This window comes from Cavia porcellus, unplaced genomic scaffold (genome assembly GCF_034190915.1).
Source record: "Cavia porcellus strain 051 isolate PalLab524CR breed Dunkin Hartley unplaced genomic scaffold, mCavPor4.1 scaffold_2, whole genome shotgun sequence".
NCBI classification, from domain to species: Eukaryota; Metazoa; Chordata; class Mammalia; order Rodentia; family Caviidae; genus Cavia; species Cavia porcellus.
Window position 1 is genome coordinate 31,846,827 of NW_026947485.1, and position 25,220 is coordinate 31,872,046.

The following is a 25,220-nucleotide window of genomic DNA, read 5'->3' on the forward strand; positions in this document are numbered from 1 at the left end:
ATGTGCCATTCCCTAGCTATGTGATGCCAAATGAATTAATTGCCAACTCTTGAGCCTCAGTTTCCTCATCTGTTAGTGAGAATAATAATGGTCACTTCCTACAGCACATTGCTGCTCCTGGCATGCAAGCTTAATGAAAGGCGGATTTTTTTTTTTTGTGTGTGTGTGTGTGTGTGTGTGTGTGTGTGTGTGTGTGTGTGTGTCTGTCTGTCTGTCTGTCTGTCTGTCTTGCTCACAAGGCATCCTCAACAGTTTGGGAAATGCCTGGCACCCACTGACATTTGGTAAAATACGCAGAATAAATGAATTGTGGGGTTTGTGAGGCTCTGGTAAGATAGCAGTAGCAACTGTTGTTTGTCTAATGGGTACTTAATAAGTGACACTGGTAGCTATATTACTTCAGAGATCAAAACGCAAATGGGAAAATCTTGAATTGACACTTTCAAGTCAAAGATCCTTTGGTCAGTGCAAGGCAGCAGGTCAAACACCAGAAGTCAGAATCAAGGCTGACAGCCTGAGTTATCCAAAGGGAGAAAGCAAGTCAGAAGTCTGAAAATAGTCCAAAATAAAGGGCCAATGTTACCACTTTTAGGTTTCTGGGGTCCCTAGCCCACCTGGCCAGAACCCGCTCCTGCAGGTAGAGCCTGTTGTGTTTGCCTTTCCTTCTTATTTCTGAGGTGAAGGGACTTGGGTGCAGAAGTGTAGCAGTTGGTACCTGGAACCAGCTACAGATCAGAGCCACATGGCTGAGGTTGTGGGATTGTCCCTAATGGGTGAGCAATTCCAGCATGGAGATCTGGAGGTGTCCTTTAGCATCTCCTCCAATGAAATGGTAGCATACTTCAGATACTTTACACATTTGGAGACGGCTTTTTGTTTTTTCAGCTGCTGTTCTGTTTATCATTTAACAAGCAGCTTCGGCAGCAGTGGACCCAGAGGCTGCAGAAGGGAAAGACACATGCTTTTCTGTGAGGTTTGACTGGTACCTGTGGAAATCTAGATTACCTGGCTCTGAGCTTCTGTAAAGCAGAGAAAGCCGTTCACTTGGTCTTGGGGCAGCTCTGGGAAGCAGAAGTGAAATTATCATGGCTCATTCTTTCTCTGCATGAGCCGAGTATTCACATAAAACTCTAATGGTTAGGGAAATCTAAACATAAATAGGATATTTTATACTAGTTGTTACAAGGAAATTATATATAATATTTTATGGTTAATTGTGTATACTTAGTGATAGTGTTATATTTTAAGAGTTCTTTGCTTTTATAATAAACGTTATCTAACTAGGTGTGGTATTGCATACCTGTACTCTCAGTAGTTGAGAGGCTGAGGCAGGAGGATTGCTGTGAGTTCGAGGCCAGCCTGGGCTACAAAGTGATTTCAAGGCCAGCCTGAATGGCATAGGGAAACTATGACTCTAAAAGACAAAAAATAAAATAAAATAAAAATAAATACTGAACTATTTGTGGAAGATATTACATTATTGGATATGCACCTTTAGTAAACAGGGATTTGGAGGGGGAAAGGGTATTGGAAAGTTGTCTGGCAGCTCATAATTGTTGAAGTTTGATGGTGGTATATGGGTGGTCCTTTCATGTCCCACCATTTGTATGTAGCAACAATTTCCATAACTAAAAAAGAACTTTCATTGACATCAGCAAAGTCTCATTTAATGCAAAATATAGATGATTTTGTAGAACCAAGAAGTTATGTGGCATGCTGTCACTGATTCAGAGGGGTGTTTGATATTAAATATTATATGCTTTTTAATTTTACAAGACAAAACCCATGTTGACACAAGTTGTCCACTTGAAATTCTGTATAATGCTGTGATTTGTTTCCTCCTTCCCTTTACACACACACACACACACACACACACACACACACACACACATCTGGCTTCTGTTTTTCTAAGGACTAATGTTAAGGTCTTTAAGGTCCCTTCCCTGTAGCTGAAGTGTCATCTGTATCCACTGAGTTAATATAGGGGATGATTTGGGCTTTTCCTCCTAAGAAGAATGCGTTCAAGCAACTTAGAGAAAGAACGTGCAGACAGCAGTGACTCACTGCATAATCTCCCTTCCCTGTCACGGTTCCTCAAATAAACCTTGAGAAAAAGTGAGTACCAGATAAGAATGTTGTGAAACTGTTGCATTTGCTGTTCCCTGCCCTGGTCCAAGGACATCTGGTGTTGCTTGGTGTTTTCTCCTCAGGCAAAACACACAGGACTAAAGCAAGACTCCCACTCCACAATTCTGCTTAAGGATAAGGTCACAAAATGCGGAAGAATTTTCACCTTCTCCGATTGCTGACTAAATGCTTCTTGTGATAAGAAATGAGAAGGCAACTCTGAGGGAAAATCCTCTGGGTATAGAGATTGCTGGCAAAGTGTGTTATGGCTTAAATATGTGTGTGGGGGGGATGAGATATATGTGTATATGTGATACATGTATATATCACAGGCTTTCATATATACAGCATATGTGGGTCTATGATATCACAGATATCATCTATGTAGTATCATTACATATCTCATCTATATAATTTGAGAGGAACACAAAAAACCATTAAAAGAAAAAGAGGGCCCTGAGTGTGCTGGTAAAGAACTTAGCATAGATCTATTTGCATGTTATAACAGAAACATGTCAAGTTGATTGAATTTTCTTGGAAACTAAATCTACAATAATATTTAATAATAAGATTAAAGACTCAGCAGAGAAATATTTTGTATTTTCCTCTGGGTTTTTTTTTTTTTTTCATTTTCCATTCCGCTAATTTCTCAGCCACATGCAAACTCACAGATCAGTTCCTCTTTATGTTCTTGTGATTGTTCTTATAGCCCAGTCTCCTCTGTTCTTTTAGCCAAGTATTTCTGGTTGAATTATCCTTCCTGACCCACCTGGGAAAATCATGGCTGCTCCTCCTAACCAGGGCCATTTATTCTCCCCGCGTCATTGACTTATGTCCAAATGAATAGGAAGTGTCCATTGAAAACAGTGAAATCCCTGGCCTGCTTGGCTTGGATAAGACTATCAATCATGAAATGCACCTGTGAGTTGCGTTGAACTTTGTGAAATTCAGTGTTGTTCCTTCCTGTGGTACTTTAGCAAGATCAGCCGTGGGGACATGTGTAGTGGTGGCTGGCTCTGGTTGGGACCCCAGGAGTTAAGACAGAGGTGCTGTTTGAAGCCAGTCTGGGAGCCAGGCTGACAGCCAAGCACATGGTACACACAGCATCTGCCTCAGTTGTACTTACCTCGAGGGTGAGGGAGAAACTGAGGCTGAGTAAGGATGAATACGAGCTCAGAGTCACACCATTGGTGGAATCTTTGGGCTCCTTCCCTGCCTTCTTTACCTTACACCTTATTGTCTCCTGGGCTGCAGCTTTAGAAGTGATACCTAAGCATCCCCTACAACGAAGCAGCCAGTGTTAAGGAAACGGTACAGGGTTTCCTTGATGGTGCTTCCTACATGGGCCTTCAATTGCCTAGTGTGCCCCCTTCCTTTAAGGTGGTGGCTAAGATTTCTGAGCCAGACTGTACTTGTTCTTAATCTGCATGTTATGAAGCCTTGGCTGCCCAAATTACTTAAATATTCTGTGCTTTAGTTTTGTCCTCTACCAAAAGCTTTCTAGTTCATTATGGCCAATTAGGAGACAAAATGAATTAACACATGTAAAGCAATGAACCAAGAATAAAGGCCATAAGTGTTCCTTGGTCATAATGTTTTGCATAATGTGAAGACTCTTTTCCGTTTTATTGATATTTTCCTGGCTTGGAAAATTAATGTGCATATGCTGTAAAACACAGGCTCACATTTCATTGCAGCATGCATGTCTGATAGGCATATTGCCAACTGCAAACACTTTTACACTTGAGCTGATTTGTCTTCCACCTGTCTTCATCACATGTTGGTAGATTCCCTGAGGAAGGAGCTAAGGCTTGCCTTCCCCTTCCCAGCATCTACACAGGGAATCAGGGGGCTTCCCAGCCTGGGGAGCTGCTCAGGAGATACCTGTTCCTGACTGGAATCTTCCTTTCCTCAGGTTCACTGATGACACCACAGCTCGTGTTGCAGTGGCAGCAGCCTAAAACGAATTTAAAAGATTGCACCAAGATGTTCTCCTCCCAGAATTTTCTCTATATTTATAGAACACTATTCTAAGGCCCTCAAAATATTGTCAGCTGTGGCTCAATTCTTTAATCCCGAGTGAGATGAAATTGGAAACTAAAATAGGGAGTGTGACATTCCCATATAAACTATTACCACCTACTACTAATTTTGAAGGCAAGGTTTTATTATAGATAACATTAAGTGGTAAGAGAACTAATTTTAACATCTGTTTGACCTTGACACACTCTTTGAGATGGCTCAAATGGAGAGGTAGTGTCTCACAGATGGGGGAAGTTCAGGCCCACTGCACTGTGCAGAGGACCCTGCAGCAGACCTGACCTGGGTCAGACTGCTCGTCCACAATGTCGAGTTCTTGTTGGTAAATGTCAGCACACCCAATAGTGGCAAGATCACTATCACGTTGCACTCCCCAGGGTTGCCAGGCTGAAAGTGTGCCCTAGCCCATTGCCAAGCCCACAAACTGTGGTCCTAATCCCCATGACTGAATTTGGAGATAAGGTCTTTAAAGAGGTAAGTAAAGTAAAACAAGGCCATTGGGGCAGGCCCTAATCTACTAAAACTGGTGTCCTTGTAAGAAAACAAGATTAGGACACAGACATGTACAGAGGGAAGACCCTGTGAGACTACAGAGAAGACAGCCATCCACAAACCAGGCCTCAGTAGAAACTAACCTGGCTGACACTTTCATCTTGGACTTCTAGCCTCCGGGAGAGTAGAAAATTAAATTGCTGCTGCTTAGCCACCCAGTCCACAGTGCTGTGTTGTGGCAGACTTCTGCACAGCACCTTCGTGAGTGTGTATGCACAGTGATCACCCCCTGATGCACCTTCCCAGCAGAATCCCAGCTTCTACCACACTGGAGAAAAGGCCGGTGGGGGGGGGGGGATGCATTTCTACACAGTTACAAGGGTCCCCAGACAGAATCTGCACCTTGTATCTTCACACCTCTGCTGCTGTGTTTTCACAGCCCCAAGTTTTTGTGCTATCTTGTTGTGCCTGTCTTACATTACTGCTTGGGAAAACACAGAATCTCTGATAAGAAGGTTTTTGGCTCTAAAACTTAGTTTAGGCCTTTGCTTCTAACAACATTAATGCTGAGTATGTTACAACAGTAATGCATTCCAGAATCAATGGCGAGGTCACTGCTATTTCTAGAAGCTTATACAGGAAGTTGTGTCAATTCTTTGCAACCTTGGATCGTTTTAGAATCCATTATAAGATGGGCTCTCAGCAGTTGCAAGGCAATTTGCCCTGCTCATCTGACACACCACAGCTGCTGACTTCCTTCTTGGGCTCTCCTTGTTCCTAATGGATGCTTGCTGGAACCATAGGGATTGGGTGTGGCTGGAGCTCACAGGCAGGCCCTGGGTGGCCTCTGGAGGTCTCAGTGTAGACATGGAGTTGCAAAAATGCAACATGCTTAAGTGATGGCAATCCACTTTTCACAAGTTATCTCACTCCTTCCTTTTTTATTCTATTTTTCTCCTTCATCTTTTCTCACTCTGCCTAGAGTCCCTTTATGGTTTTATCTCTGTTACCACTGTTAGTAAATGCAAATATAGAACACCCAGATAAATTATAACTTCAAGTAAAAAATAGTAATTTAACTATGGAGCATAAATGGAATACTTATACCAAAAATAGTAGTTGTTGTTCATCCAAAATTTAAATTTAACTGGGCATCTTGTATGTTATCTGGTAATATGATCTCTGTCTCTCGATATGCCGTTTGTGGATTGTATGTCTATAGACATAACTGTAGAGCTAGAGACAGAAATATTTCCACAGATTTTCCTGTTGATTTCCTGTATGAATCTACTGCATACTTTCCACCCTCATTCATATATTCGAGAGAGGTTATAAATATCTCTCCTCTCTCCTTTGTTCACTTTTCTGGGTTCTTTCCCTTACTACGTACCTCTCCAATCTACTCTTGAGAACTATAGTTGTCTTCCTCTACTGTTGATTGTATTTAGTTAAATAACTCCTTTTCCTTCTTGCATTAAAAACATTTGATAGTTTTCTCTTTAAAACCCAGTAAAATAAGCTCTTTATCAGCTTAAATATTCCGATTTGCTTTCTAAAATTGTTTTTACCCTTTCATTTATATTTATTTTGACTTGTTGGATCAGTGGGTTTCTGGCTTTTAAAATTGGATCATATGCTTCGAAGGTTCCTGGAGCAGAACATGTTATATAAGGACCTTGTGGGCCTCCTAAGAAGTTTGAGGAATAAAATTTTCATTCTCATCACATTTCATGAGTAAATCACAAAGTCTTCCATCCACCAGACATAAGTCACCCTATCTTTTTGTAGAATCACTAAGCTATTTTTTGGGAGACTCAAATCAGTGTAACCCATTCAAAGATATATGAAAAGATAGGAATACAAGGTAATACATTGATTACAGCAAGCAACTGTCAAATGAGGGGGAACTGAGTGGCAGCAGACCTCAGTCATGAAGGGACCAAGTAAAAACGGTGTTTTCCATGGTGGTGGGGGCTGTCATTCTGGGGACTCACCTCCTTAATTATCTTGCTAGCCTAAAGCACCTTCCTCACCCCAGCTTTGTGCCACCTTCGGACACAGTGCAGTTAAACTTTGTCCCCCCATGACCTAGCATTTCAGAAGCTAAACTAAATTGTCTCTTTTCAGAAGAAACATGACAACATCTTTTAGAAAAATATAAATATTTTTTATGTACTGTTATATCTTGCCTCGTACCACAAAAAGAGAGAGACAGACAGACAGCTGTTTTTCAAAATGCTGCTTCCACAAAGTCTAGCTAAGCCATTTCTGAAGTACTTGGCTGCTACAGATTTCTTTTTCTGGCTTGTAAGGTGTCTGATTCATTTTTTTTATAATATAAATCAAACAGCTCTCCGCAGGTATCCACCAGATTAAGAACAGGACACACGTTCCAGGTTTCCAACTCTTGTGAACCAATTTTTGGCCACTGGTATTGTCTGGAGTTTCTACTCTTCTCCCCTATCAGTCACTTCAATGCCAAGGGTGCCTGAATATCATAACTTTCTATAAAACATCCCCATCCATTGGAATGTATCTGTGTGTTTAAGATTTAACTTGTAACAGACTTTATTTTTTAGAGCAGTTTTGGTTCACAGTAAAATGGAAGAGAAGGTAGAGAGAGTTTCCCCATTACAGCCTGTCCCACTATAAATATCAGATTTTTCATCAAAATTTAAATTCTGTGTTTTTCTAAAGATTCCTCATCTTTAAAGCCATCTCTTTTGTGGCGTTTTTACTCATATGAATAGAGTTAAGTACCAGATATTATTGGTATTATTAATGTGGGATTTCTTAATAATGCGTATGTCTTTTATAATCAGTGCCTTACATTCATACAACATGGTCATATTTTCTTCCAGTACAAATATTTTGCTTCTCAAAATGAAATTAAATATACTAGAGATCGAAATAGTGGCTGGCACATCAAAGGCAGTTGATGCTTAACCATAAAGATATTCGAGTCCTTGAAGAGTCTTGGGACTTCCAGAGGTTTCCCGGTCTTTCAGCATACGTCCTGCTAAGGATGGGCATCCTCTTTTCTTAGGCTGCAGAGTTGAGATGCCATTGGAGCCACAAACCCATTCACACAAAGGAAGGACCACGTAAGTGGGTCTGTCTGAGTTTGCGGAAACACAACACTGGCCCACACCACTCTGATTACAGACAGCCTCAGTCAGCAAGCCTAATTTTAGGAGGTGCAAGACAAAAATACAGTTGAGAAGAGTGAACTAAAAATAGCCCCTCCCCGCTTATTCCATTACAGCTCACTTGGGAAGATAGTTTATGTGTTACATATGAGCAAAATCCCTTCCCTGTTGTAACTGGCATGCAGACATTTTGATAGTTACCAAGAACAATAAGCGCCTGCACCTCGTTTTGATTTCTTGCAGCTGTCATGACCTTCAGCTTGCTTCTGTTCTCCCCTAGAATGGCTGGCTTCCAGTTAAACAGATGCTACTGTGTTTCTCAGGGAGGGTTTGCAAATGCTCTATTTTGTTAAAAATATACAGGGAGTGTTATTAGTGAGAGTATGTTGTATGAGTCACACTCAGGTGTGACACACAAGCCCCTTTTGCCATTTTCATGGCAAAATAATTGTTTTTATTTTTAATTCACACTGTATTTTTCCCATTAAGAATAAGTCCTCCTTTAGTGATTTTTTTTTTTGAGATCTTAATATATTTAAGACCATGCTGAGTACTAGAATAGTGGATTGAGATGTAACTTCTGCCTTAGTGATCCTTCTGGGAACATATGCATGTTCAGATGGGAAACAATGTCTGCTGCAGACCTTAGGGGAGGACCTGTTTGGAGGAGATACCTGGATGAATCACAGGAGGGGAGGACTGCAAGTTGAGGGCAAGAATGAAGCAGCAGGAGGGAAGGCTAATCTGTACCTCATGAGGAGTAAGAGAATTTGCTCTATGCATAAGAGATGAAAAGAGTGAAGAAGGAAAGTGAGAGAGAGGTCCCAACAATGGCTTGAGTCTTGGTGACTAATAGGATGCTGGGTTACAGGAAGTCCTGCAGTGTACCAGTGGCCAAAGGCCAGTGGAGGAGCCACAGGCAGTGCAAAGGTGTTGATGAAGTCTGAGATGGAAAGTTTCTGTTCTCCACTCACATTTCTATCAGTCTGCTGATTTCACAGCGCTTTATGTGAACAATCGGGGTCAGAGAGTATCACTGAAGGCATTGTACCTTGTGCTCACCATCGTAAGAAGCAGAGCAGAGACAGCTACGTGGAAGCAGGTAACTGGTAACAAATATACCTATTGGCTTAATCTTCCCTGAAATTGCCAAAATCTTTGGGAGGCTTCAGGCTGCCTGAGAGGATTCGGAAGGACGTCTGAGTCAGCCTCCTGTGCAGCTCAGGATCAGGAAACTCCAGCTATACTTGATTTACTAAGCTAAATTGAAAATGTACAGCTGTTACACAATAAGTGTAAGAATGGAAACAGCAAGGAGAGAATTAATTCCAAATCTTGGATTAACCTAGGGTTCTCCGAAGAATCTTCATACCTGGGCCTAAGCAGATGGATGTGATTTCAGGAGGCAAAGTTGGAGGGGGTCATATCAGGCACAGGCAAAGCATGAGACCTGCCTTTGAGACACTGTGTTACCAGTGCGGGGAGTGTGGAACCAGCGAGCATGGCTGATAAATAGTGGGTGTAGGCTGGTAAAATCAAGGGGTGTGGTCAAATTCTGGAAGTTCTTCAGTATCATGCCAAATGAGTTCTACACTAAGTCTGTATATGACTGATCTAGATCTAAAGAGGAAAATAGGAATTCAACATGAAAGTTTAGCTGGAGAGGAAAGATTTGAAAACAAGAGTCCCATAAGGAGACCATTTAGAGCCATGATGCCCACCTTCTGACTCTCTCCTACCCACCTGAAGAATCCAATCAGAGCTGTGGCCTATGTGGTCTAGATCAGAAGTGAAGGGTATGTGAATTCAGAAAGTGGTGGGAGGTAGAAAGAATAGAAGGAATTAGAAATTATTTTGGAGGGAGAGTTGATAGAAAACGAAATTGACAAATTATTGAAACAGTTGTTGATTTTGAACATGATTGGCTTAAAGATATTGCTAAGATCCACAGCACAGGAGGAGTAACAGGTATGATCAGTAGTTTAGTGGAATTGATGCATTTGCTTTTTAAGGTACTCATGCAACATTTACATGCAAACTCAGCATGTTCTGAAATGATCCGTATCGCGTAACTGCTGTCAAGGCCCAAGATAGATGAGTACACTGTGGGTGTTTCTACTGTGCTAGCACATTCCTGAGCTTTCCACAGATGCAGTATAGAGAAGTGTCTGGCTTTCCTTGCGTTGTCCCTGTCCATAGGAGATCACCAGCAAATACTTGTGTGAGTGAGAGTAATACAAAGGCTGATCAAAACACACGTGTGTGTTTAAACTTACAAAGCAATTTATTACAGTAAAAGACACATTGCCATTAATCCCCCTCAAAACATTCCCCCTTACTTCAAACGCACTTGTGCTATCATTCTTGGCACTTTCTGAAGCCGTTCTAAAAGTCCTCTTTAGTGTCTTCTTTACAAGTTGTGATCAAAAGTATAGTGAATACTTCTGCCAAGTGTCATCCAGTGGGAAAGCAGCCTTATGAAAACATTACAGTATTTCCACATCTACCTTAGTCACTGGGTCTGTGACTTCTGGCTCTTCCCAAAGTCAAAATGATCATGAAAGGTAAACTTTTTGAATTGATACAGGACATCATTGAGGCAGCCACAACAGCACAACTAAAGATACGCACAAAAGAGAACTTCTATAACTGCTTCAGAAAGTAATCAGAAAGGTGGGATGAAAGTGAGGGTAATATTTTAATGGAGATCAATGTAAATGTGTTTTTACTGTAATATCTATTTTTTAAATTTGTCATTCATCATATTTTTGGATCACACCTTGTAGCCTTAGTTTGGCAATGTGAGAGGAATAGGAAAAGAGTTTGTATTTTTCTTGCAAATTATGGTATGGAGGTATCTGACTTACTTGCATTTGACCTTTCATTCATATGCATATGGATGTACCAGATACTTTCCTAGGAATAAAAGCATAACTTTATGAAAGAGTTTCAAAAAACACATATGGAAAGGATGTGGGAGCAGTTCTGTAGTCTTAACCCTGCCTTTCTGCCTGGTTCCCATTCACCTTCCACCCGGTTTTGATGTACTTCCATAATAGTTTGTGCTACCTTCTGTTTGTCCTTCATTTACTCCTTTTGGATTTTGATGTTTATATTTAGAGATATTTCCCCTCTAAAGGTCAACAAAATGAGCCTGTCTTTGTAGAGAACTTTGGACCAAAATGTTGTGCCTCATAGCTCAAGAAAGCCCAATAAATATGGACTGAATTCCTGATGTGCAGCAGTCACTGGGCTTTTGTGGTGGAAAAATGAATGAGCTGACATTGCCCCTCAGCGTTGCTGTGAGATCCATTTGTCACATATACCTGGAAAGACTTGTAAGCTGCCAATGTTTGCAGTTAGAGCACCAGACTGTTAAACAATAAACCTGGATCTAGATGAGGGGCACTTCATTTTTTTAGGGAATGTGATCACATGGTTGTTTCAGAAGGTGAAATTTTCTCTCATATTATAGGCACTGTAGCAATGATCAAGTGTGTAGTAATAACAAACAGCCTGTTGCAACACATGTGCCACAGGTTTGCCACTATTGCTGCAGGACCATGAAGTGGTAACGGGTCAGAGAGATCTTGGGATAACAGATAGTGTGGTCAGGCAGGCTGGGGAGGCCTGGTCATTTGTTGGCCTGAGGATACATTATTCTCCTTGTTCTGCAGATGTTGAGCGATCAGAACCTAGTAAGCAGCCTAGTAGGCATCTCAAATTAATGCAAACCTGTGATTAAAAAATGAAGCAGCATAGAAAATCAGTGATGAAAGAAGAGCAACAGTGTGGGGGGTTGTAGTTTGAGTGTATGAATGGTGTTTACTTTAGTGGTTTTTTGGAGTAGAAGAAATGGTGAGTTTGTTTAGATGTGTTGAATTTGATGGCACATTTCCTAAAAAATATGCCATCAAAATATTTTCTAAAAAATATGCCAACCCTGTCAGATGTTTATTTACCACATTGAGACATCATCTGTTGACCTGCTGCTGTGAGACTTGAGGAGTTAGCACCCTTGTATTACCCTCACCTCCTCCGTCTGCCTTCTCCCTTACTTTTTAACTTCCCTTATGGCGACTTTTGATCTTTAAGTAATCCACGTAAGCTCTGTTGCTTTCCATCAGTGTCGGATGGCACTTTGACCCTCTGTGACTTGAAATGAGTCCTTCAGCACTCCAGTCCTTAGTCCATCTTTTTTATCTTTGATTTACCAAACATCCTGAGCTCTATTATTTATTTTGTTTGTATTCTTCAAGTCAACATTAAGGTTGACTTTCTCAGAGAAGAGTAACAACTCTAGGAATGCCAACACATGGGAAGATTTGTGTACCCAGCTGTACATGTCCAGCCCCCCTCAAACCCCCTTGTGCCACCCCTTTGTAGTCCACCCTCCCTCCATCTCTATTCCCTGGTGGCCACTGAGCTCCTTTTTATTTTCTCATTATTATCCCACTACTGGGGGGCTCCACAGTTTGTTAATCTCCTCACCTGCTGAAGGACATTTTGAATGCTTCCAGGTTTTGGCAATTACAAGTAAAACTGACACAAACATTCATGTACTGTGTATGTTCATGTACTGTATGCATCTTTGCGATGAACATAAGTATTCCTGTGGCTAAATACTTACCAATGAGATTAGTTGATCATATCATGAGTTTGTGTTTAATTTTACAAGAAAAAGGCAACTATTCCCTACAATAGCCATACTGTTTCCTACTTCTATGAGAGTTTCACTTGTGCTACATTTTACAGTGTGCTTGGAATATTGTCAGGGGTTTTTTTTGTTGTTGTTGTTGTTGTTTTGATCTTTTAACCACTGTGATAGGTGTGTAGCATGCCACTGTCATTTTAATTTGCATTTCACATATGGCTAATGACATTAAACATGTGTCTCTTTTCTTATTTACCTTCTGTATATCATTTTTGGTGAAATATCTATTTAGGTCTTTTGCTCTTCTTTTAAACAGGGTTTTTGCTGTCTTATTGCTGAGCTTTGAGAATTCTTTGTACAGTAGTACCTTAATTCACAAAACTAATTTGTTCCAGGATTCTGGGGAAGATGTGTTTGTTACCCCATGTGGAGTTCACAAATGGAAGCAAAATTTTGCCAACCTGCTATTTGTGAATCCAGTTTTTCACAAACAGAAGCTTTTTGTGAACTGAGGTACTACTGTATATTTTAGATACAAGTCCTTTGTGGAATGCACAATTCAAAACAATAATTTTCCAACCTGTAACTTATCTTTTCATCCTGTTAACCATTTATTTCCCAAAACACAATCTTTAAATGTCCTATGAAGACTAATTTTGTAATCTTTCAATTTTTTGAGTCATGCCTCTTTTGAAATCTGGTCTAAGAACTTTTATCCCTATTTCCTATTTCTATCTTTTATTTTGTTCTTTATTTTTACTCTGAGTTTGTCATGTAAGAGAAACCATGTGATATTTAAGCTTGTGTGTCTGCCTTATTTCATTTAATATTATGGTCTCAAGGTGCATCTGTTTTCCTACAAATAACTCAAATTTACGTTTCTCTGTGACAGAGTAATACTCCATCATGTCTAAATACCACCTTTTCTTTATGGGCCATATGGGTGACTTCCAAGATTTAGGTATTATGAATTGTGCTAGTATAAAGATGGTTATGCATGCAGCACTGTAATATGATGCTTTTAACTCCCAGAGGGGAAGCAAATCAATAGATAGAGAGTGGAGAAAGCATAAGGGATTGGGGGAAAAAAAAGGAATTAGGATGTGTTTTATACATATACCAACTTCCCACAAGGAATGTAAACATTATGTACGCCACATGTGTACTAAAATTTAAAAAGAAAACAGAAGTCTCCTATATTTTCTTCTAAAACACACTATAGTTTTACATTTTATGTTTAAGTCTGTGATCCATTTTGAGCTAATTGTGTATAAAGAATGCAGCTTAGGTTGACTTTTGTTTTTGCATTTGGTTGTCCAATTGTTCCAGCACCATTCAGTGAAAACTTTATCTTTCATTGTTTTAATTGTCTTTGCACCTTTGTCAAAAATCCATTGACCATTTGTGTGAATTGTATGGCTGAACCCTGTTTCTGAGCCTCTTCATCTGTTCCATTGATCCGTGTGTTTATGTTTTGGGCAACACCATACCGTCTTGATTACTGTAGTTTACAGTAAAGGGTAAATCAGGTAGTGTGGGTACTCTGATTTTACTGTTCTTTTGCAAAATCATTTGGCTAATCTAGTTCTTTTACCTTTCCATGTAAACTGTATAATCAACATGCCTATATCTACTTAAAATTCTATTACTGTTTTGATTGGAATTGAATTAAATTTGTAGGTCAGCCTGGACAGAACTGTCATCTTTACTACTATGCTGAACCCTCCAGTTTATGGACATAGCATTTTTTTTCAGGTCTTCTTCCTTTCCTCAGCATTCCGCGATTGTCAGAATCTGTGTCCTCTATGTGTTTTGTTAGATCTGTACATGAATATTTCTTTTGTACCTGGAGCTATTTTAAAGTATTTCTAGATTCTTTATTTCCTGTGTTTATGGCTGGTATATAGAAATGAGTGATTTTTTGTGTGTTAATGTTGTATCTTATTACCTTGCTAACTTGTTTATTAGTTCTAGAAGTTTTCTACAAAGAAAAAGATGTTCTTTCTTTCTTTTCAATCTGTATACTGTGCATTTCTTGGTCTTGCCTTATTGCACTTTCTAGGATTTTCATTATGTTGTCAAGTAAGATTGATGGGGGAAGGAACAACTTGCTTTCTTCCTGATCACAGAAGGAAATGCTTCACCACTAAGTATGATGTTAGCATTAGTGTTTCTGTCAGTGCGCACTGTCAGGCTGATGAAATTGCTCTCCATTCTTAGTTTGCTGAGAGTTTTTATGATGAATAGAGGGTAGTACTTTTTTAAAATCAATTGATACAATCATGAAATTTTTCTTCCTCTTTAGAATCTTAATATGGGGATGGTTGTTGGTTGATTTTCATAGATGGAACCCAATATTCCTAGACTGCATTCTCAAAATGAGCCCCACTTAGTTAGAGTTTAGCATTCATTTTCTAGATTGCCGGATTCTGTCAACTTCTTCGTAACTAAAGTTGATAACACATTGTGTGACCATAGTCAAGTGTTCCCTGCTTTGTCTCTAAAAATTGAAAATTCCTGAAAATAGTATTTTCAAGATTATAAAGTGTAAATAATATTTTATAGAAGCAAGTGAGATTATACATTTGTATTTTTCTCTTTGAGACCAGCGCCTCTTGACAGTATAATCATACGGTAACTCGCTTCTTATGAATTGCTCACAATGTCTTTCTTCACAGTTATCCCTTTTTCCTGGAGTTTCACATTCTCTTTGTTTTGCTTGGGGTAAAGAGAAGAAACATACTACTTTTTTCTTTTGATATCTAGCATCATCTGGCTTTTTACATATTCTCTTGCTGGGAATTCATCTCTTTCTTTTTTAATTTGAACTGGTGTTTTCTAGGCCTGCTACATAACTATCACCAGGGGATTTTCTTGGGAGGTGGGGTTTGGTTTCTGGATTCCTGGCCTTATTCCAAAAAACACAAGTTTTACAACAGGAAAAGGTAGGAGTCTGTTGGAAATTATTAGAAGGATGTGATATTAATAGCTAACATTTATTGAGTAATTAAGAGGTACCAAGTGCTCATTATGTAGATAACCTTGTGTAACCCTCACTACAACTTATGTAGTGGTTATTCACTTCTCAATTTTACAGATGAAAAAACTGAGACCTAAAGAAGCTAGGTAACTTGCCTCAATTAATCCACTAGCGAATAGCAGATTCAGATTCCCATTCAAGATGCCCACATTTGTTTTGTGTGTGTGGTACTGGGAACTGAACCGAGGACCTTCACACTGAGATACCTTCCTAGTCCATTTTTAATTTTATGTTTGAGGCAAGGTCTTACTAAGTTGCCTTGGATGGACCTGGACTTGAGCCACCACTTCTGGCTTTGTGCCCATAATATGTTTAGTGCAAAGAAAAGTTATCTCCCACTGCTGGAAGCAAATGGGCCCCTCTAGGAGTTCTTAATCTACCAAGAACTCTTGGCCACTGGCAAACCAGACGGAGAAAGTTCCCTAAGTCACAAGTCAATGAGAACAGGAGGAGAAAACTAAAAAAGCGAGCCTGAACTCCCTCTCTCCACCATACCAGACTGCATTTATAACCATTTGCTAGGGAGATGTTGGGAGCCAAGTAGCACAGAAAAGCAGCGGATCAGGGAAGAACAAAAAAGTGGAGCACGTGGAGCACAGAGACACTGGGCGAGGTAAGGATGCCCTGAAAACCAAGGCAGAGTGCTTTGAGTGCCACATAGGGAAGAGAAGGCCTTGCTCTCCACTGAATGAGGCAGCACTGGGGCGCAAGCCAAGGATGTTGGCAGACCTACGGAGCACGTATGCTGGGCAGCCTGAATCTGCTGATCCATGAGTCCAGCCTGGAGAGGTTTGGAAGCAGATTCTGGAGTGAATAAGAATCTCATCATTGGTGCTGTTCTGGAGCAAAGCTATGAATCATTGTTCCTCTAGGATCCAATCCATGTCCAGACTCAGGGGCTTTCCATGCAAAGGACCTAGAAAAGTGACTGTGTGAAAAAAAGTCTAAGTGCACTTATGTTTTTAATCATCTCTAAATGGCACAATACTGTTCTTTGGAAATACCTTGAACTTGCTAGAAATTTTGAAATTTTACCCTTCTTGGTTGGATTTTTTTTCTTTTCTTTCTTTTTATATGTGGATCATACTTATAACCTCTGCTATTTCAGAGTTAACAATGCTGAGAAAACTGCTTTTACCCTACAGCCAACAGGGGGGCAAGTATGAAGAATAGGCACCCAGCTACTCTGGAAACAGAGAGGTGGACCAGCAAGGCTGATGCGAAAGAGGTTCTGTGTTACCTGACAAGGGAGTTCCAGGCGCAGATAGTTTACAGGTGAGGGTATCAGCCTCACAGTATAGTGTTACTCTTCATGGTTTCCATTTTAAGTGCCCCAGTCCTCCCCTGCCAAGATAGCTGCTGGTTCCCATCTGAGGCCCTGCAGGCTATTCTCAGAGTCCAGCATTCAGCCTTGGTCAGCCTTCTGAACCCTGGCAGAGGCCTAGCATTTAGGAGCTCTGCCCTTGCCCCACCCTCTGCCAGCCCTTCTTTTTTCTTTGATGCTGCTTCCCTAGAGTGAACAAGAATCCCATCATTGGTGCTATTCTTGAGCAAAGCTATGAATCATTGTTCCTTCTTTTTTCTTTTCTTCTTTCTGCTTGGGCTCCCACATTTCTTATGAAGTATCATTTATGCTGGTTCCAGGCCAGAGGGCAGTTGTCCATTCCCACTTGCCCAGCTGCACGTCTGCCTTTCATTTTCTGGGTGACATCATTGCAGAACAGGCTGTCTTGCTCAGTGGTTAAGACAGCCACTCATGCCTGGGTTACCTTTCAGCTCCACACTTCCTGACAGTGGAGTTGGCTTCACATTTGTGCCTCATCTATAAACTGGACGTAATACTCACAACTATTACCCACATAATGGAGTTGTTCTCCAGCTCCTGAAATGTGTTAATATACTTGGTACTTGGAACAATGCCTGGCACACACAAATGCCTTCCATGGACAGCACTTTTTGTTACTGCTTCTGTTGTCATTGTCATTGTAACCCTTGGCATTTTGCATCCCCTTTGCTGGTTTCCTTACCCAGATTCCAAAGGCACCTCTGTGTGCACCCTATAGTAGGGAGAAGAGCCAGTTCTTGATGAAGGCTTGACTACTTCAAATAAAGGAGAGGAAGCACACTGTAGGTATCCTTGAGGCTGCAAGCCTTTACCGGAAATGAAAGTGCCAAGTTAAGAGGTGGAATTGAGGCTGACAGTGAAGTTTTATTTGTTAACTGACAGAAAGAAGTCTGATATTTCTTTTTGGTAGTGTATTTTATCTAAAAGGAAGATCTGAAACGTCACAGTTTTTGAGACATTGTTCAGACTGTGCGTTATTTGTTAGCTATTCCTGTTCCATACCCTTGACTCCTAGACCTGGTCTCTTCTGTTCAGTTCATGAGATTAAGATTCTAATTTTGGAGAGCAGTTATGAGGTTCAGATCTAGAAAATAAATTATGAGAAAACATACATATATGCATACACATAAATCTATATAAATATATACATATGTGTATCTAAACATACACATGTGATATACAAACACTTACATACACACATATGTAAATGCACTCTCTGAAAACAAGATCCTCGCATTCTTACCCTTATTGCATTCCTGGCACCCAGTCAGCCTAGCACAATGTCTGGCACATAGCACTCAGATATCTGAAAGATTACTGTTATTAATTACATGGCAACAGTGATTTTCTTTACTGGTTTCTATTTACCAACTTTCTAAGTCCCTTCTTTCCAGAAGTTTCCTTGAGCTACTAATAAATTCACTTTATCAGCTAAAATAACCATCATATACATTTAAAGATGTGATTTGTCCAACACGCCGTCTATGTTGAATGCCTTTCTGAATCTGTGGCTTGGGAGTGGTTGAGTCTATGAGACCTGCCTCTGCCAGACTTATTTATACCTGTGTCAAATCCCTCTTTCTCCGTATTCCTTCACTTCTCTTTCCATCCCCATTCTTCTTTTCTGATTGCTTTCTACTGAAGGAACTTGGGATTCATATTGGAATTAAAATTCTCATGATCCATAACAATAACTACTGCCATTTATCAGCAGAAGTTCATAGTCAGAGAGGGATTGCCATACAGTGGGACTGCTTTATAACACAGGCTTGGGTAGAAAAGTGCTAGCATTTACCAGTGCCTGCAGGGGAACAGGTGGAAATGCTAAGCCAGTGAGTAACATTAATGAGGACTTTTAATGTTTTATTCGCATAAGATGGACAGCCACTGCAGGTTGGGAGGACAGCGACATGATCCGGGTAGCAGGTGCTTTGCTGAGCATCAGGATGTTGCTCTAGGAACATAGACAGGGCTCTTCATCTGGCCTTCCAGGATCTGAAGGCTCCTTGGAAGACTGCCAAGAGGCAAGTGCGAAGAGAGCAAGGAAATGAATGAGCTGAAGCCAAAGCCTGGAGGTGAACTCCAGTTTGTGGAATGGAAATCCTAGGCTGCTCCCTAAAGGCAATGGGCAGGGGCCAGCGGGGTTTGAATTGGATCCTGAGAGTAGTTAAGAGCCAGCAAAGAGTTTCATGGCAGGGAATGACACGATAAATGACATGGCCCTTATAAAGTTCACTCTGCTGCTGTGGAGGAGTACAAGACAGGAAGCAGAAGTAGGTGACGGAATGCAGCGGTCATCTGGCCTGCATTTAGACAGCATCACAGAATGGGGTGTGGTAGAACATGCCTGTTATTCTAGCACTTGGGAAACTGAGTCAGGAGGATCTAGCCTGGGCTACATAATGAGGCCCTGTCCAAACAATAAATAAATAAAAGAGGGAAAGAAAGAAAGATATATATATATATAAAAGAGGTCCAAATTCTAGAAAAATCACTCAGGAAAAAAACCACAGGATGTTGTGATGGGCTGACTCTTGGGGAGACAGGTGAGGACCTGGGGTGGCTTCCAGATCTTTGGCTGCAGAGCATTTGCCATGTCTAGTAATCAGTGTTGCCTTCGTTGGATGAGACAACCTTGATGGGCATTCTTTTTATGGATGTGAAGAACCAAGGTCATTTACAACCCACAAACCCTCTTGGATAAGTCCCTAATTCAGCTTTATCTCCTGATGGCAGGAGTAGTAAAGTGCAAGTCAGTGCTCAGGGTATGGACAGCTTGGTTTAAAACACTGAGCTTCAGAAAAGGAGGTTAGAGGAGCGGTTCCTTTGGCTCATGGACTTGAGTTACAATTTAGATTTCTAAAAATGAGGCATAAAACGGTTGGATCACAGTATGCCTCGTTCTTGAACAGTCTGACTTATGCATATTTGGGGCGCAGGAACATTGTGTCAGGTCCCACTAGGAAGAGTTTGTATTATTCTGAAAATATTTCAGTCTCTTTTGAATCCCAAGCTCCCTATGTCCTACAAAAATCTGGTAGGTGAGGAAGAATGGCAGTGCACTCCAGGTTGTCCTTGTAATCCAGACTTGGGGAGTTCCCGTGCTGCTGATACCTGTCTGTCCCAAGGCTGAGAAGGCTGAGATAGGCTGAGGGCTGTCATGAGCATACTCCTGTGCCAGGAAACCTGTGCACTCACCTGAGGTTTAGCAGCCACAACCGAGATTGCAAAACTGAAACTGTATTAAAATGATTGGGTTTTGGTCATCTTTGAGAAAAATCACCTGCTTGAATCGAATCACCTGGCTAGATTCTCATCAGCATTTCCCACAGAATTCATTATCAGGCAGATGCAAGGCTAGATTCTCATCAGCATTTCCCACAGAATCCATTATCAGGCAGATGCAGGAATAGCATATGGTGCCAAGGTGACAAATAGCAGAAAACATGGATTGCAAAGTTTTTCTCTGCCCGCCAAACAGCATTGCGCTAAGGGTGACTCATCGGTTGATGTAACACACGAATGTGTCAAAGCTTTCATGATTCATCAAGATAAGAAGACAGGCACCTCACCAGTTTTAGCCCTGTCCTTGGCTCTATTAGTATGTCATTTGATTCTTTTATTTTTAATCCTACTGGCACACTTCAGTTTTCCAGCCTTTTCTCCCAAGGCAATGAGTTAATGTGTATATCTCTTCCGCTGTTTCACATCTTTTTGGGATCCTGGGCTGCTTCTTTTAAAACTTGTAGGCAAATTGAGTATACCAGAGCTTTGTGTGCAACCCAACAGATTTTCACATTCCATCCTATTGTTAACAAGAAACAATAAGAGAGATATTTGAAGAGTTTGTTGTTTTTGTTTGGGTTTTTTGTTTTTTTGTTTTTTTGTTTTTTTTAGTTTTTTGTTTTTGGTGTATATATTTGCTAGGAAAAAAATGTCCAGGAATGGTTTTCTCTTCCTTGGTTATATTTTTAGTAGAGTTGTCAATGCTCTGGCTTCACATAGAACAAAACATTCAGTGAATATTTAGGAATCTTCTCTCCTGTTTCCATATCCTGTAACCACAGTAACTAAAATTCTTAGAGGTTAGAAGGCTTTTCAAAAATTGTAGTTGAATTGTTGACAAATATTGCAGATGAAGGAGAATTGACTGCTTTGAGTAACATGATCTTCCATGTGAGAATGAAAATATCTTTTTTGTATAAAACCCTGTAAGTCTAAATGTATATGGGCACTTAAACCACAGTCAGCAGTTCCTCCCTGTCTCATGGGAGCACAGAGGGTGGAACGATACCATAGTATGCCAGGCCAGGGAGAGCCCCCTGGTGGAAAATCACCACAGTACATACTGGAGCAAGAAAAAGAATTTAAAAGAGAAAGAATGTTAAATTTAGCACCAAGTTGAATACATCATATAACATGATGTGAATTGTCATGTCCTCCTGTTGAAGTGGAAGTTGTTTATTAACAAATCTATCATCAATATATCTTTTATGTAAGATGGTCAGGAACTTACTAAGGCATGTGCTAAGTAGGTAGTAAAACTAAAATCATTATTTCAGTGCAATGTTTTTCATAACCTCATATGAAATACCAGGTATGGGCAGCAGGCTCAGGGAGTGGGAGATACATTTTGATAACAAACAGGAAATTGAGTTTGAATTAGGTGTGAGCTGATCCCTCTCCCAAGGTATAACGAGGGACAGGGCTTTCTCCTCTTTCCAAGTGCTTCCAACAGAAGAATGTACCATGTGAACACTCACCTTCCCCAAGGCCATCACTGGAGTCATTATATCATTATAATTCACAGTTGTTTATCTCTCTAGGGAAAAATTTACAAAGCACTTCATTTCCCATATCTCTGGCCTTAATGCATATCTGAGATTGTAATGTCATATATTTTTAAAAAGTTCTATGCCCTTTGGCTAAGGTCATAATGTTTCAGCTGGTGCCTTATTTCAGTCTTTATAAGTAAAATGAAAGGAAACTTAAAACACTATAAATTCCGCAATTTAAAATGATTTCCATTAATGGTTTATATAGAGTATCTAAAAATATTATGTAGGAAATGTCCTATTGTAATACTAATGAATTAGAATTAGTAATTTTTACTCTCAGCTATCTCATTGACCCTAATTCAAGGGCCCCAAAACACTTATTTCCAGGCAACAAGAACCAGACTTTAGAGCTTGTGCCTTTCAAAACCTGTATAAGATCATAATCCAAGCTATAGAGTCAGCCAGTGAAAATGTGTGCTCAGCACTTTTAACCCAAACCACAGTGACCTTTGTTTCTAATCTGTGATAGAACAGAGGCTAAGAGTTTCTAGTCAGCAAGGCTGCTTTGTCCTTTCTAAACAGAAACTGACTGTAGCGAGGATTTGTAAATGTTGGCTACACTCCAGGGAACATAGGGTCTCACATCCTCTGTGAAGCCTGCTCAGCCTAACACACACAGCTCTTTCTGAGCTCTCTGAGATCTTTCTCTCTGTGGGACATAGTAGACGATGCTCAGTAATGTACTGATTATAGGCGACTAGATTCCTTGCAGTGTGTGCCCATGTCAGGGGCATATGTCTATGTCCTGAGAGTGAGAACAGTGTCTTATGCTCTCTGGATCTGATTCATTCATCATTCACTTATCCAATCATCCAACAAATACTGAATGAGCCTATCTTAGGCCAGGTCCTGTCCTATTGCTTGGGGATGTGTTAGACAAAACAAACAGGATCTGGTAAGGAGGCCATAGGGGTGGTGAACATTAAACTCATAACCAAAAATGGAAATTTTCATTATATAAAAAGATGTATAAACCTATATCTCATAATAAACATGATAGAGAAAAAAAGAATATTTGGCATTATTTAAATTTGAGGTCAGAAAAGACATCCAACGTGATAATTTTTTAACTGAAACCCAAGACACATGGTATTCCCTCTACAGAAAGGACTAAGGCATATTTCTTACTTTAGGAAGTCTTTAATCATCTCTAAAGCTGTGTAGTAGAAATCTCTTAACTGGATGTGATGATGGTCAAATCCCTCTTACTCTCTCACAGGTTAGCACAGACACTTCCAGGTTGAGAAAGGCAGATCCAAAAGGTCGGAGTGCGCTGTTGGCTGATATCCAGCAAGGAACTCGCCTGCGAAAAGTCACCCAGATCAATGACCGCAGCGCCCCACAAATCGAGAGTAAGTGAACAGCTCCATCGGGCCCATGGTGATTCCAGGGCAGGGTGGTATGTGGAGCACATCCAGACATCCCTAGCTGGGCTGCAGCTGTGACCCAGGCCACCTCCAACCTGCTCAATGGACAGACCAAGTGGTCAAGAAAACCAGAACATCCTTTTCAGGTCTGCAGATGGTTTAGACCTATGCATATCACTTTTTAAATGCTTAAAAATAAAATATAAAAAGGTCCATAGTGCGATAATGTTTTACTGTGATAAAATAAGCATAAAAATTCATCATTCTTATCATCTTTATATATCCCATTAGTGTATTCACAATGTTGTTGCAACCAACCATGTTTCAAACATTTCTGTTACCCCAAAGAGAAACCCCGTACCCATCACAATCACTCCATTCTCGCTGCCCACTGGCTACCGCTAATCTACTTTCTATCTCTATGGAACGTTTTATTGTGGCTATTTCATAGGACTGAAATCATGTTATAAGTGGCCTCTGGTAGCTGGCTTTTCTCATTTAGCCTAATATTTTGAAGCTCCATCAGCACGTCATCTCTTTTTTCATATAGTCTCATGTATGGCTATGGCCCATTTTGTACCTGTTATGGGGTAACATTTAAAAATCATTTACTCTGTGTCGACATAGTCTTCAAATTTAATGGTAGGATCTAAGAGTCTCAATATTTTAAAATGCATTTGCTTTTTCACGAGGAAAATAAAGATTCAGAATTCTGTCTCGAGGGATCATATGCCTGCAGCCTTCCATCTTCTAGAGCATGACAGAGAAAAACTAGTCCTGAGCATGGGTCAGACAACCTGTGCTGAGGTCTCCTGCTGCTACCAGGCAACTCAGAGAATGATGAGGCTCACTATGTTCATCTGCATAATGGGGGACATAACAATACCTACCCTTGTTTGTCGATGAAATAAAATATGTAGAATTATTTAGTAATGTAAGGTGTTATTGCATCATCATATATTTTACAATAGATTCACGATGATAGTTCTCAAAGATAGTCCTAAAAATAGAATTGCACCTCATATATGTTAATACACAAAGACATGCTTTTAAGGAAATACTTTCAACATTGACTATAATTTAAAACATTAGTTTCTGGTTAGACTCACTTTCTAATTGGTCAGGCTCAATTAATTTCAATTAAGAGATTAACTCTGCTTATTGGAACATCCATTTCCTAATCACTCCAACAGGAAGTAATGTATAACCATAATACTATACTCAGAATAATCTGACAACTTTCATCCACCAGTGAGCACTGTGCCCTGATTTTTTCAGTGTATTGGTTTCTGCTTGTGACAAGTTTGGCCAAGAGTTCTTGTCAGAGCCAAATGTCATTTCAGTTTCCACAGCTGGTAAGCACCCACAGCTGGAAGGCTGGAGTTACTGATGCCAGGCTCCTAGCCTTTCTGTGCCATAAGAGAAACAGTGCAGAGGAGCATGAGGGGCTTGGGGCCGGAAAGCTGGGGAGCCGGGAAGGAAAATTCTGAAGTAGAGATCATTCAAACAGGCCTTTACTTCCTCCTTGCAGTTCTGCCAGTGCTCTATAGGCAGCAAGTTAAAGTAGCTGACTGAATTAAATCTGTAGGGTTTCTCTGTGTTGTCCTTCCAATGCCAAGTTGAAAAAAGGTACATCTCTACAACAACCATGATTGGGTGTTCTAACTGGCAAAGTGTTGCCAGTTCCCCAGCTGGCATTCACCAATAGCAGTCTTCTGCTATCTTCTTCTTGGTCACTCTTTGGAGTGGTTGCTACAACTGGTCAGCTCTTTGGTAGGAGCAGAGAAGTAAATCTAGGCCTAGGCATCTGCAAGGGAAGGCAGAGTGTGCTCAGGGAGATGCTGAATGGAAGGGGAGGGAGGGTAACAGGAGGCTGCCGGAGGTAACATTAGACCATGACTTGGAGAACAAGTTGCTCAGCTCTGCTCTCAAACCTCACCTACTTACCTCTTCTCTCTGAAGGCTCCAAGGGAACCAACAAAGAGGGCGGAGGCCCTGTGAACTCCCGAGGAGGAAGCACACCCCCAGCCCTGGGAGATCTCTTTGCTGGTGGCTTCCCTGTATTGCGACCAACAGGCCAGAGGGATGCTACAGGTGAGGAATACATTTTTTAAACTTTTGAATCATCTAATTTTTCCTTTATTCCCCTAATTCTGAGATGGCGTTGT

General features: G+C 40.6%; 1 protein-coding gene and 1 long non-coding RNA gene across 3 annotated transcripts in view; one reads left to right on the forward strand and one right to left on the reverse strand.

The window, feature by feature from the left end:
- Positions 1-25,220, forward strand: part of Wipf3 (WAS/WASL interacting protein family member 3) — an 87,052-nt gene that overhangs the window by 39,234 nt on the left and 22,598 nt on the right. For both annotated transcript variants that reach the window (XM_003467950.4, XM_005002841.3), the window contains exons 3-4: positions 22,905-23,037; positions 25,015-25,146. In XM_003467950.4, coding sequence (XP_003467998.1) covers positions 22,905-23,037; positions 25,015-25,146 — 265 coding nt within the window. The remainder of the gene's footprint in view (positions 1-22,904; positions 23,038-25,014; positions 25,147-25,220) is intronic.
- On the reverse strand, positions 18,694-22,934 carry LOC134474006 (uncharacterized). The gene is made up of 2 exons (XR_010044536.1): positions 22,814-22,934; positions 18,694-20,652 (listed from the first exon to the last, which is right to left on the reverse strand). It is a non-coding gene; the product is annotated as an uncharacterized LOC134474006 (long non-coding RNA).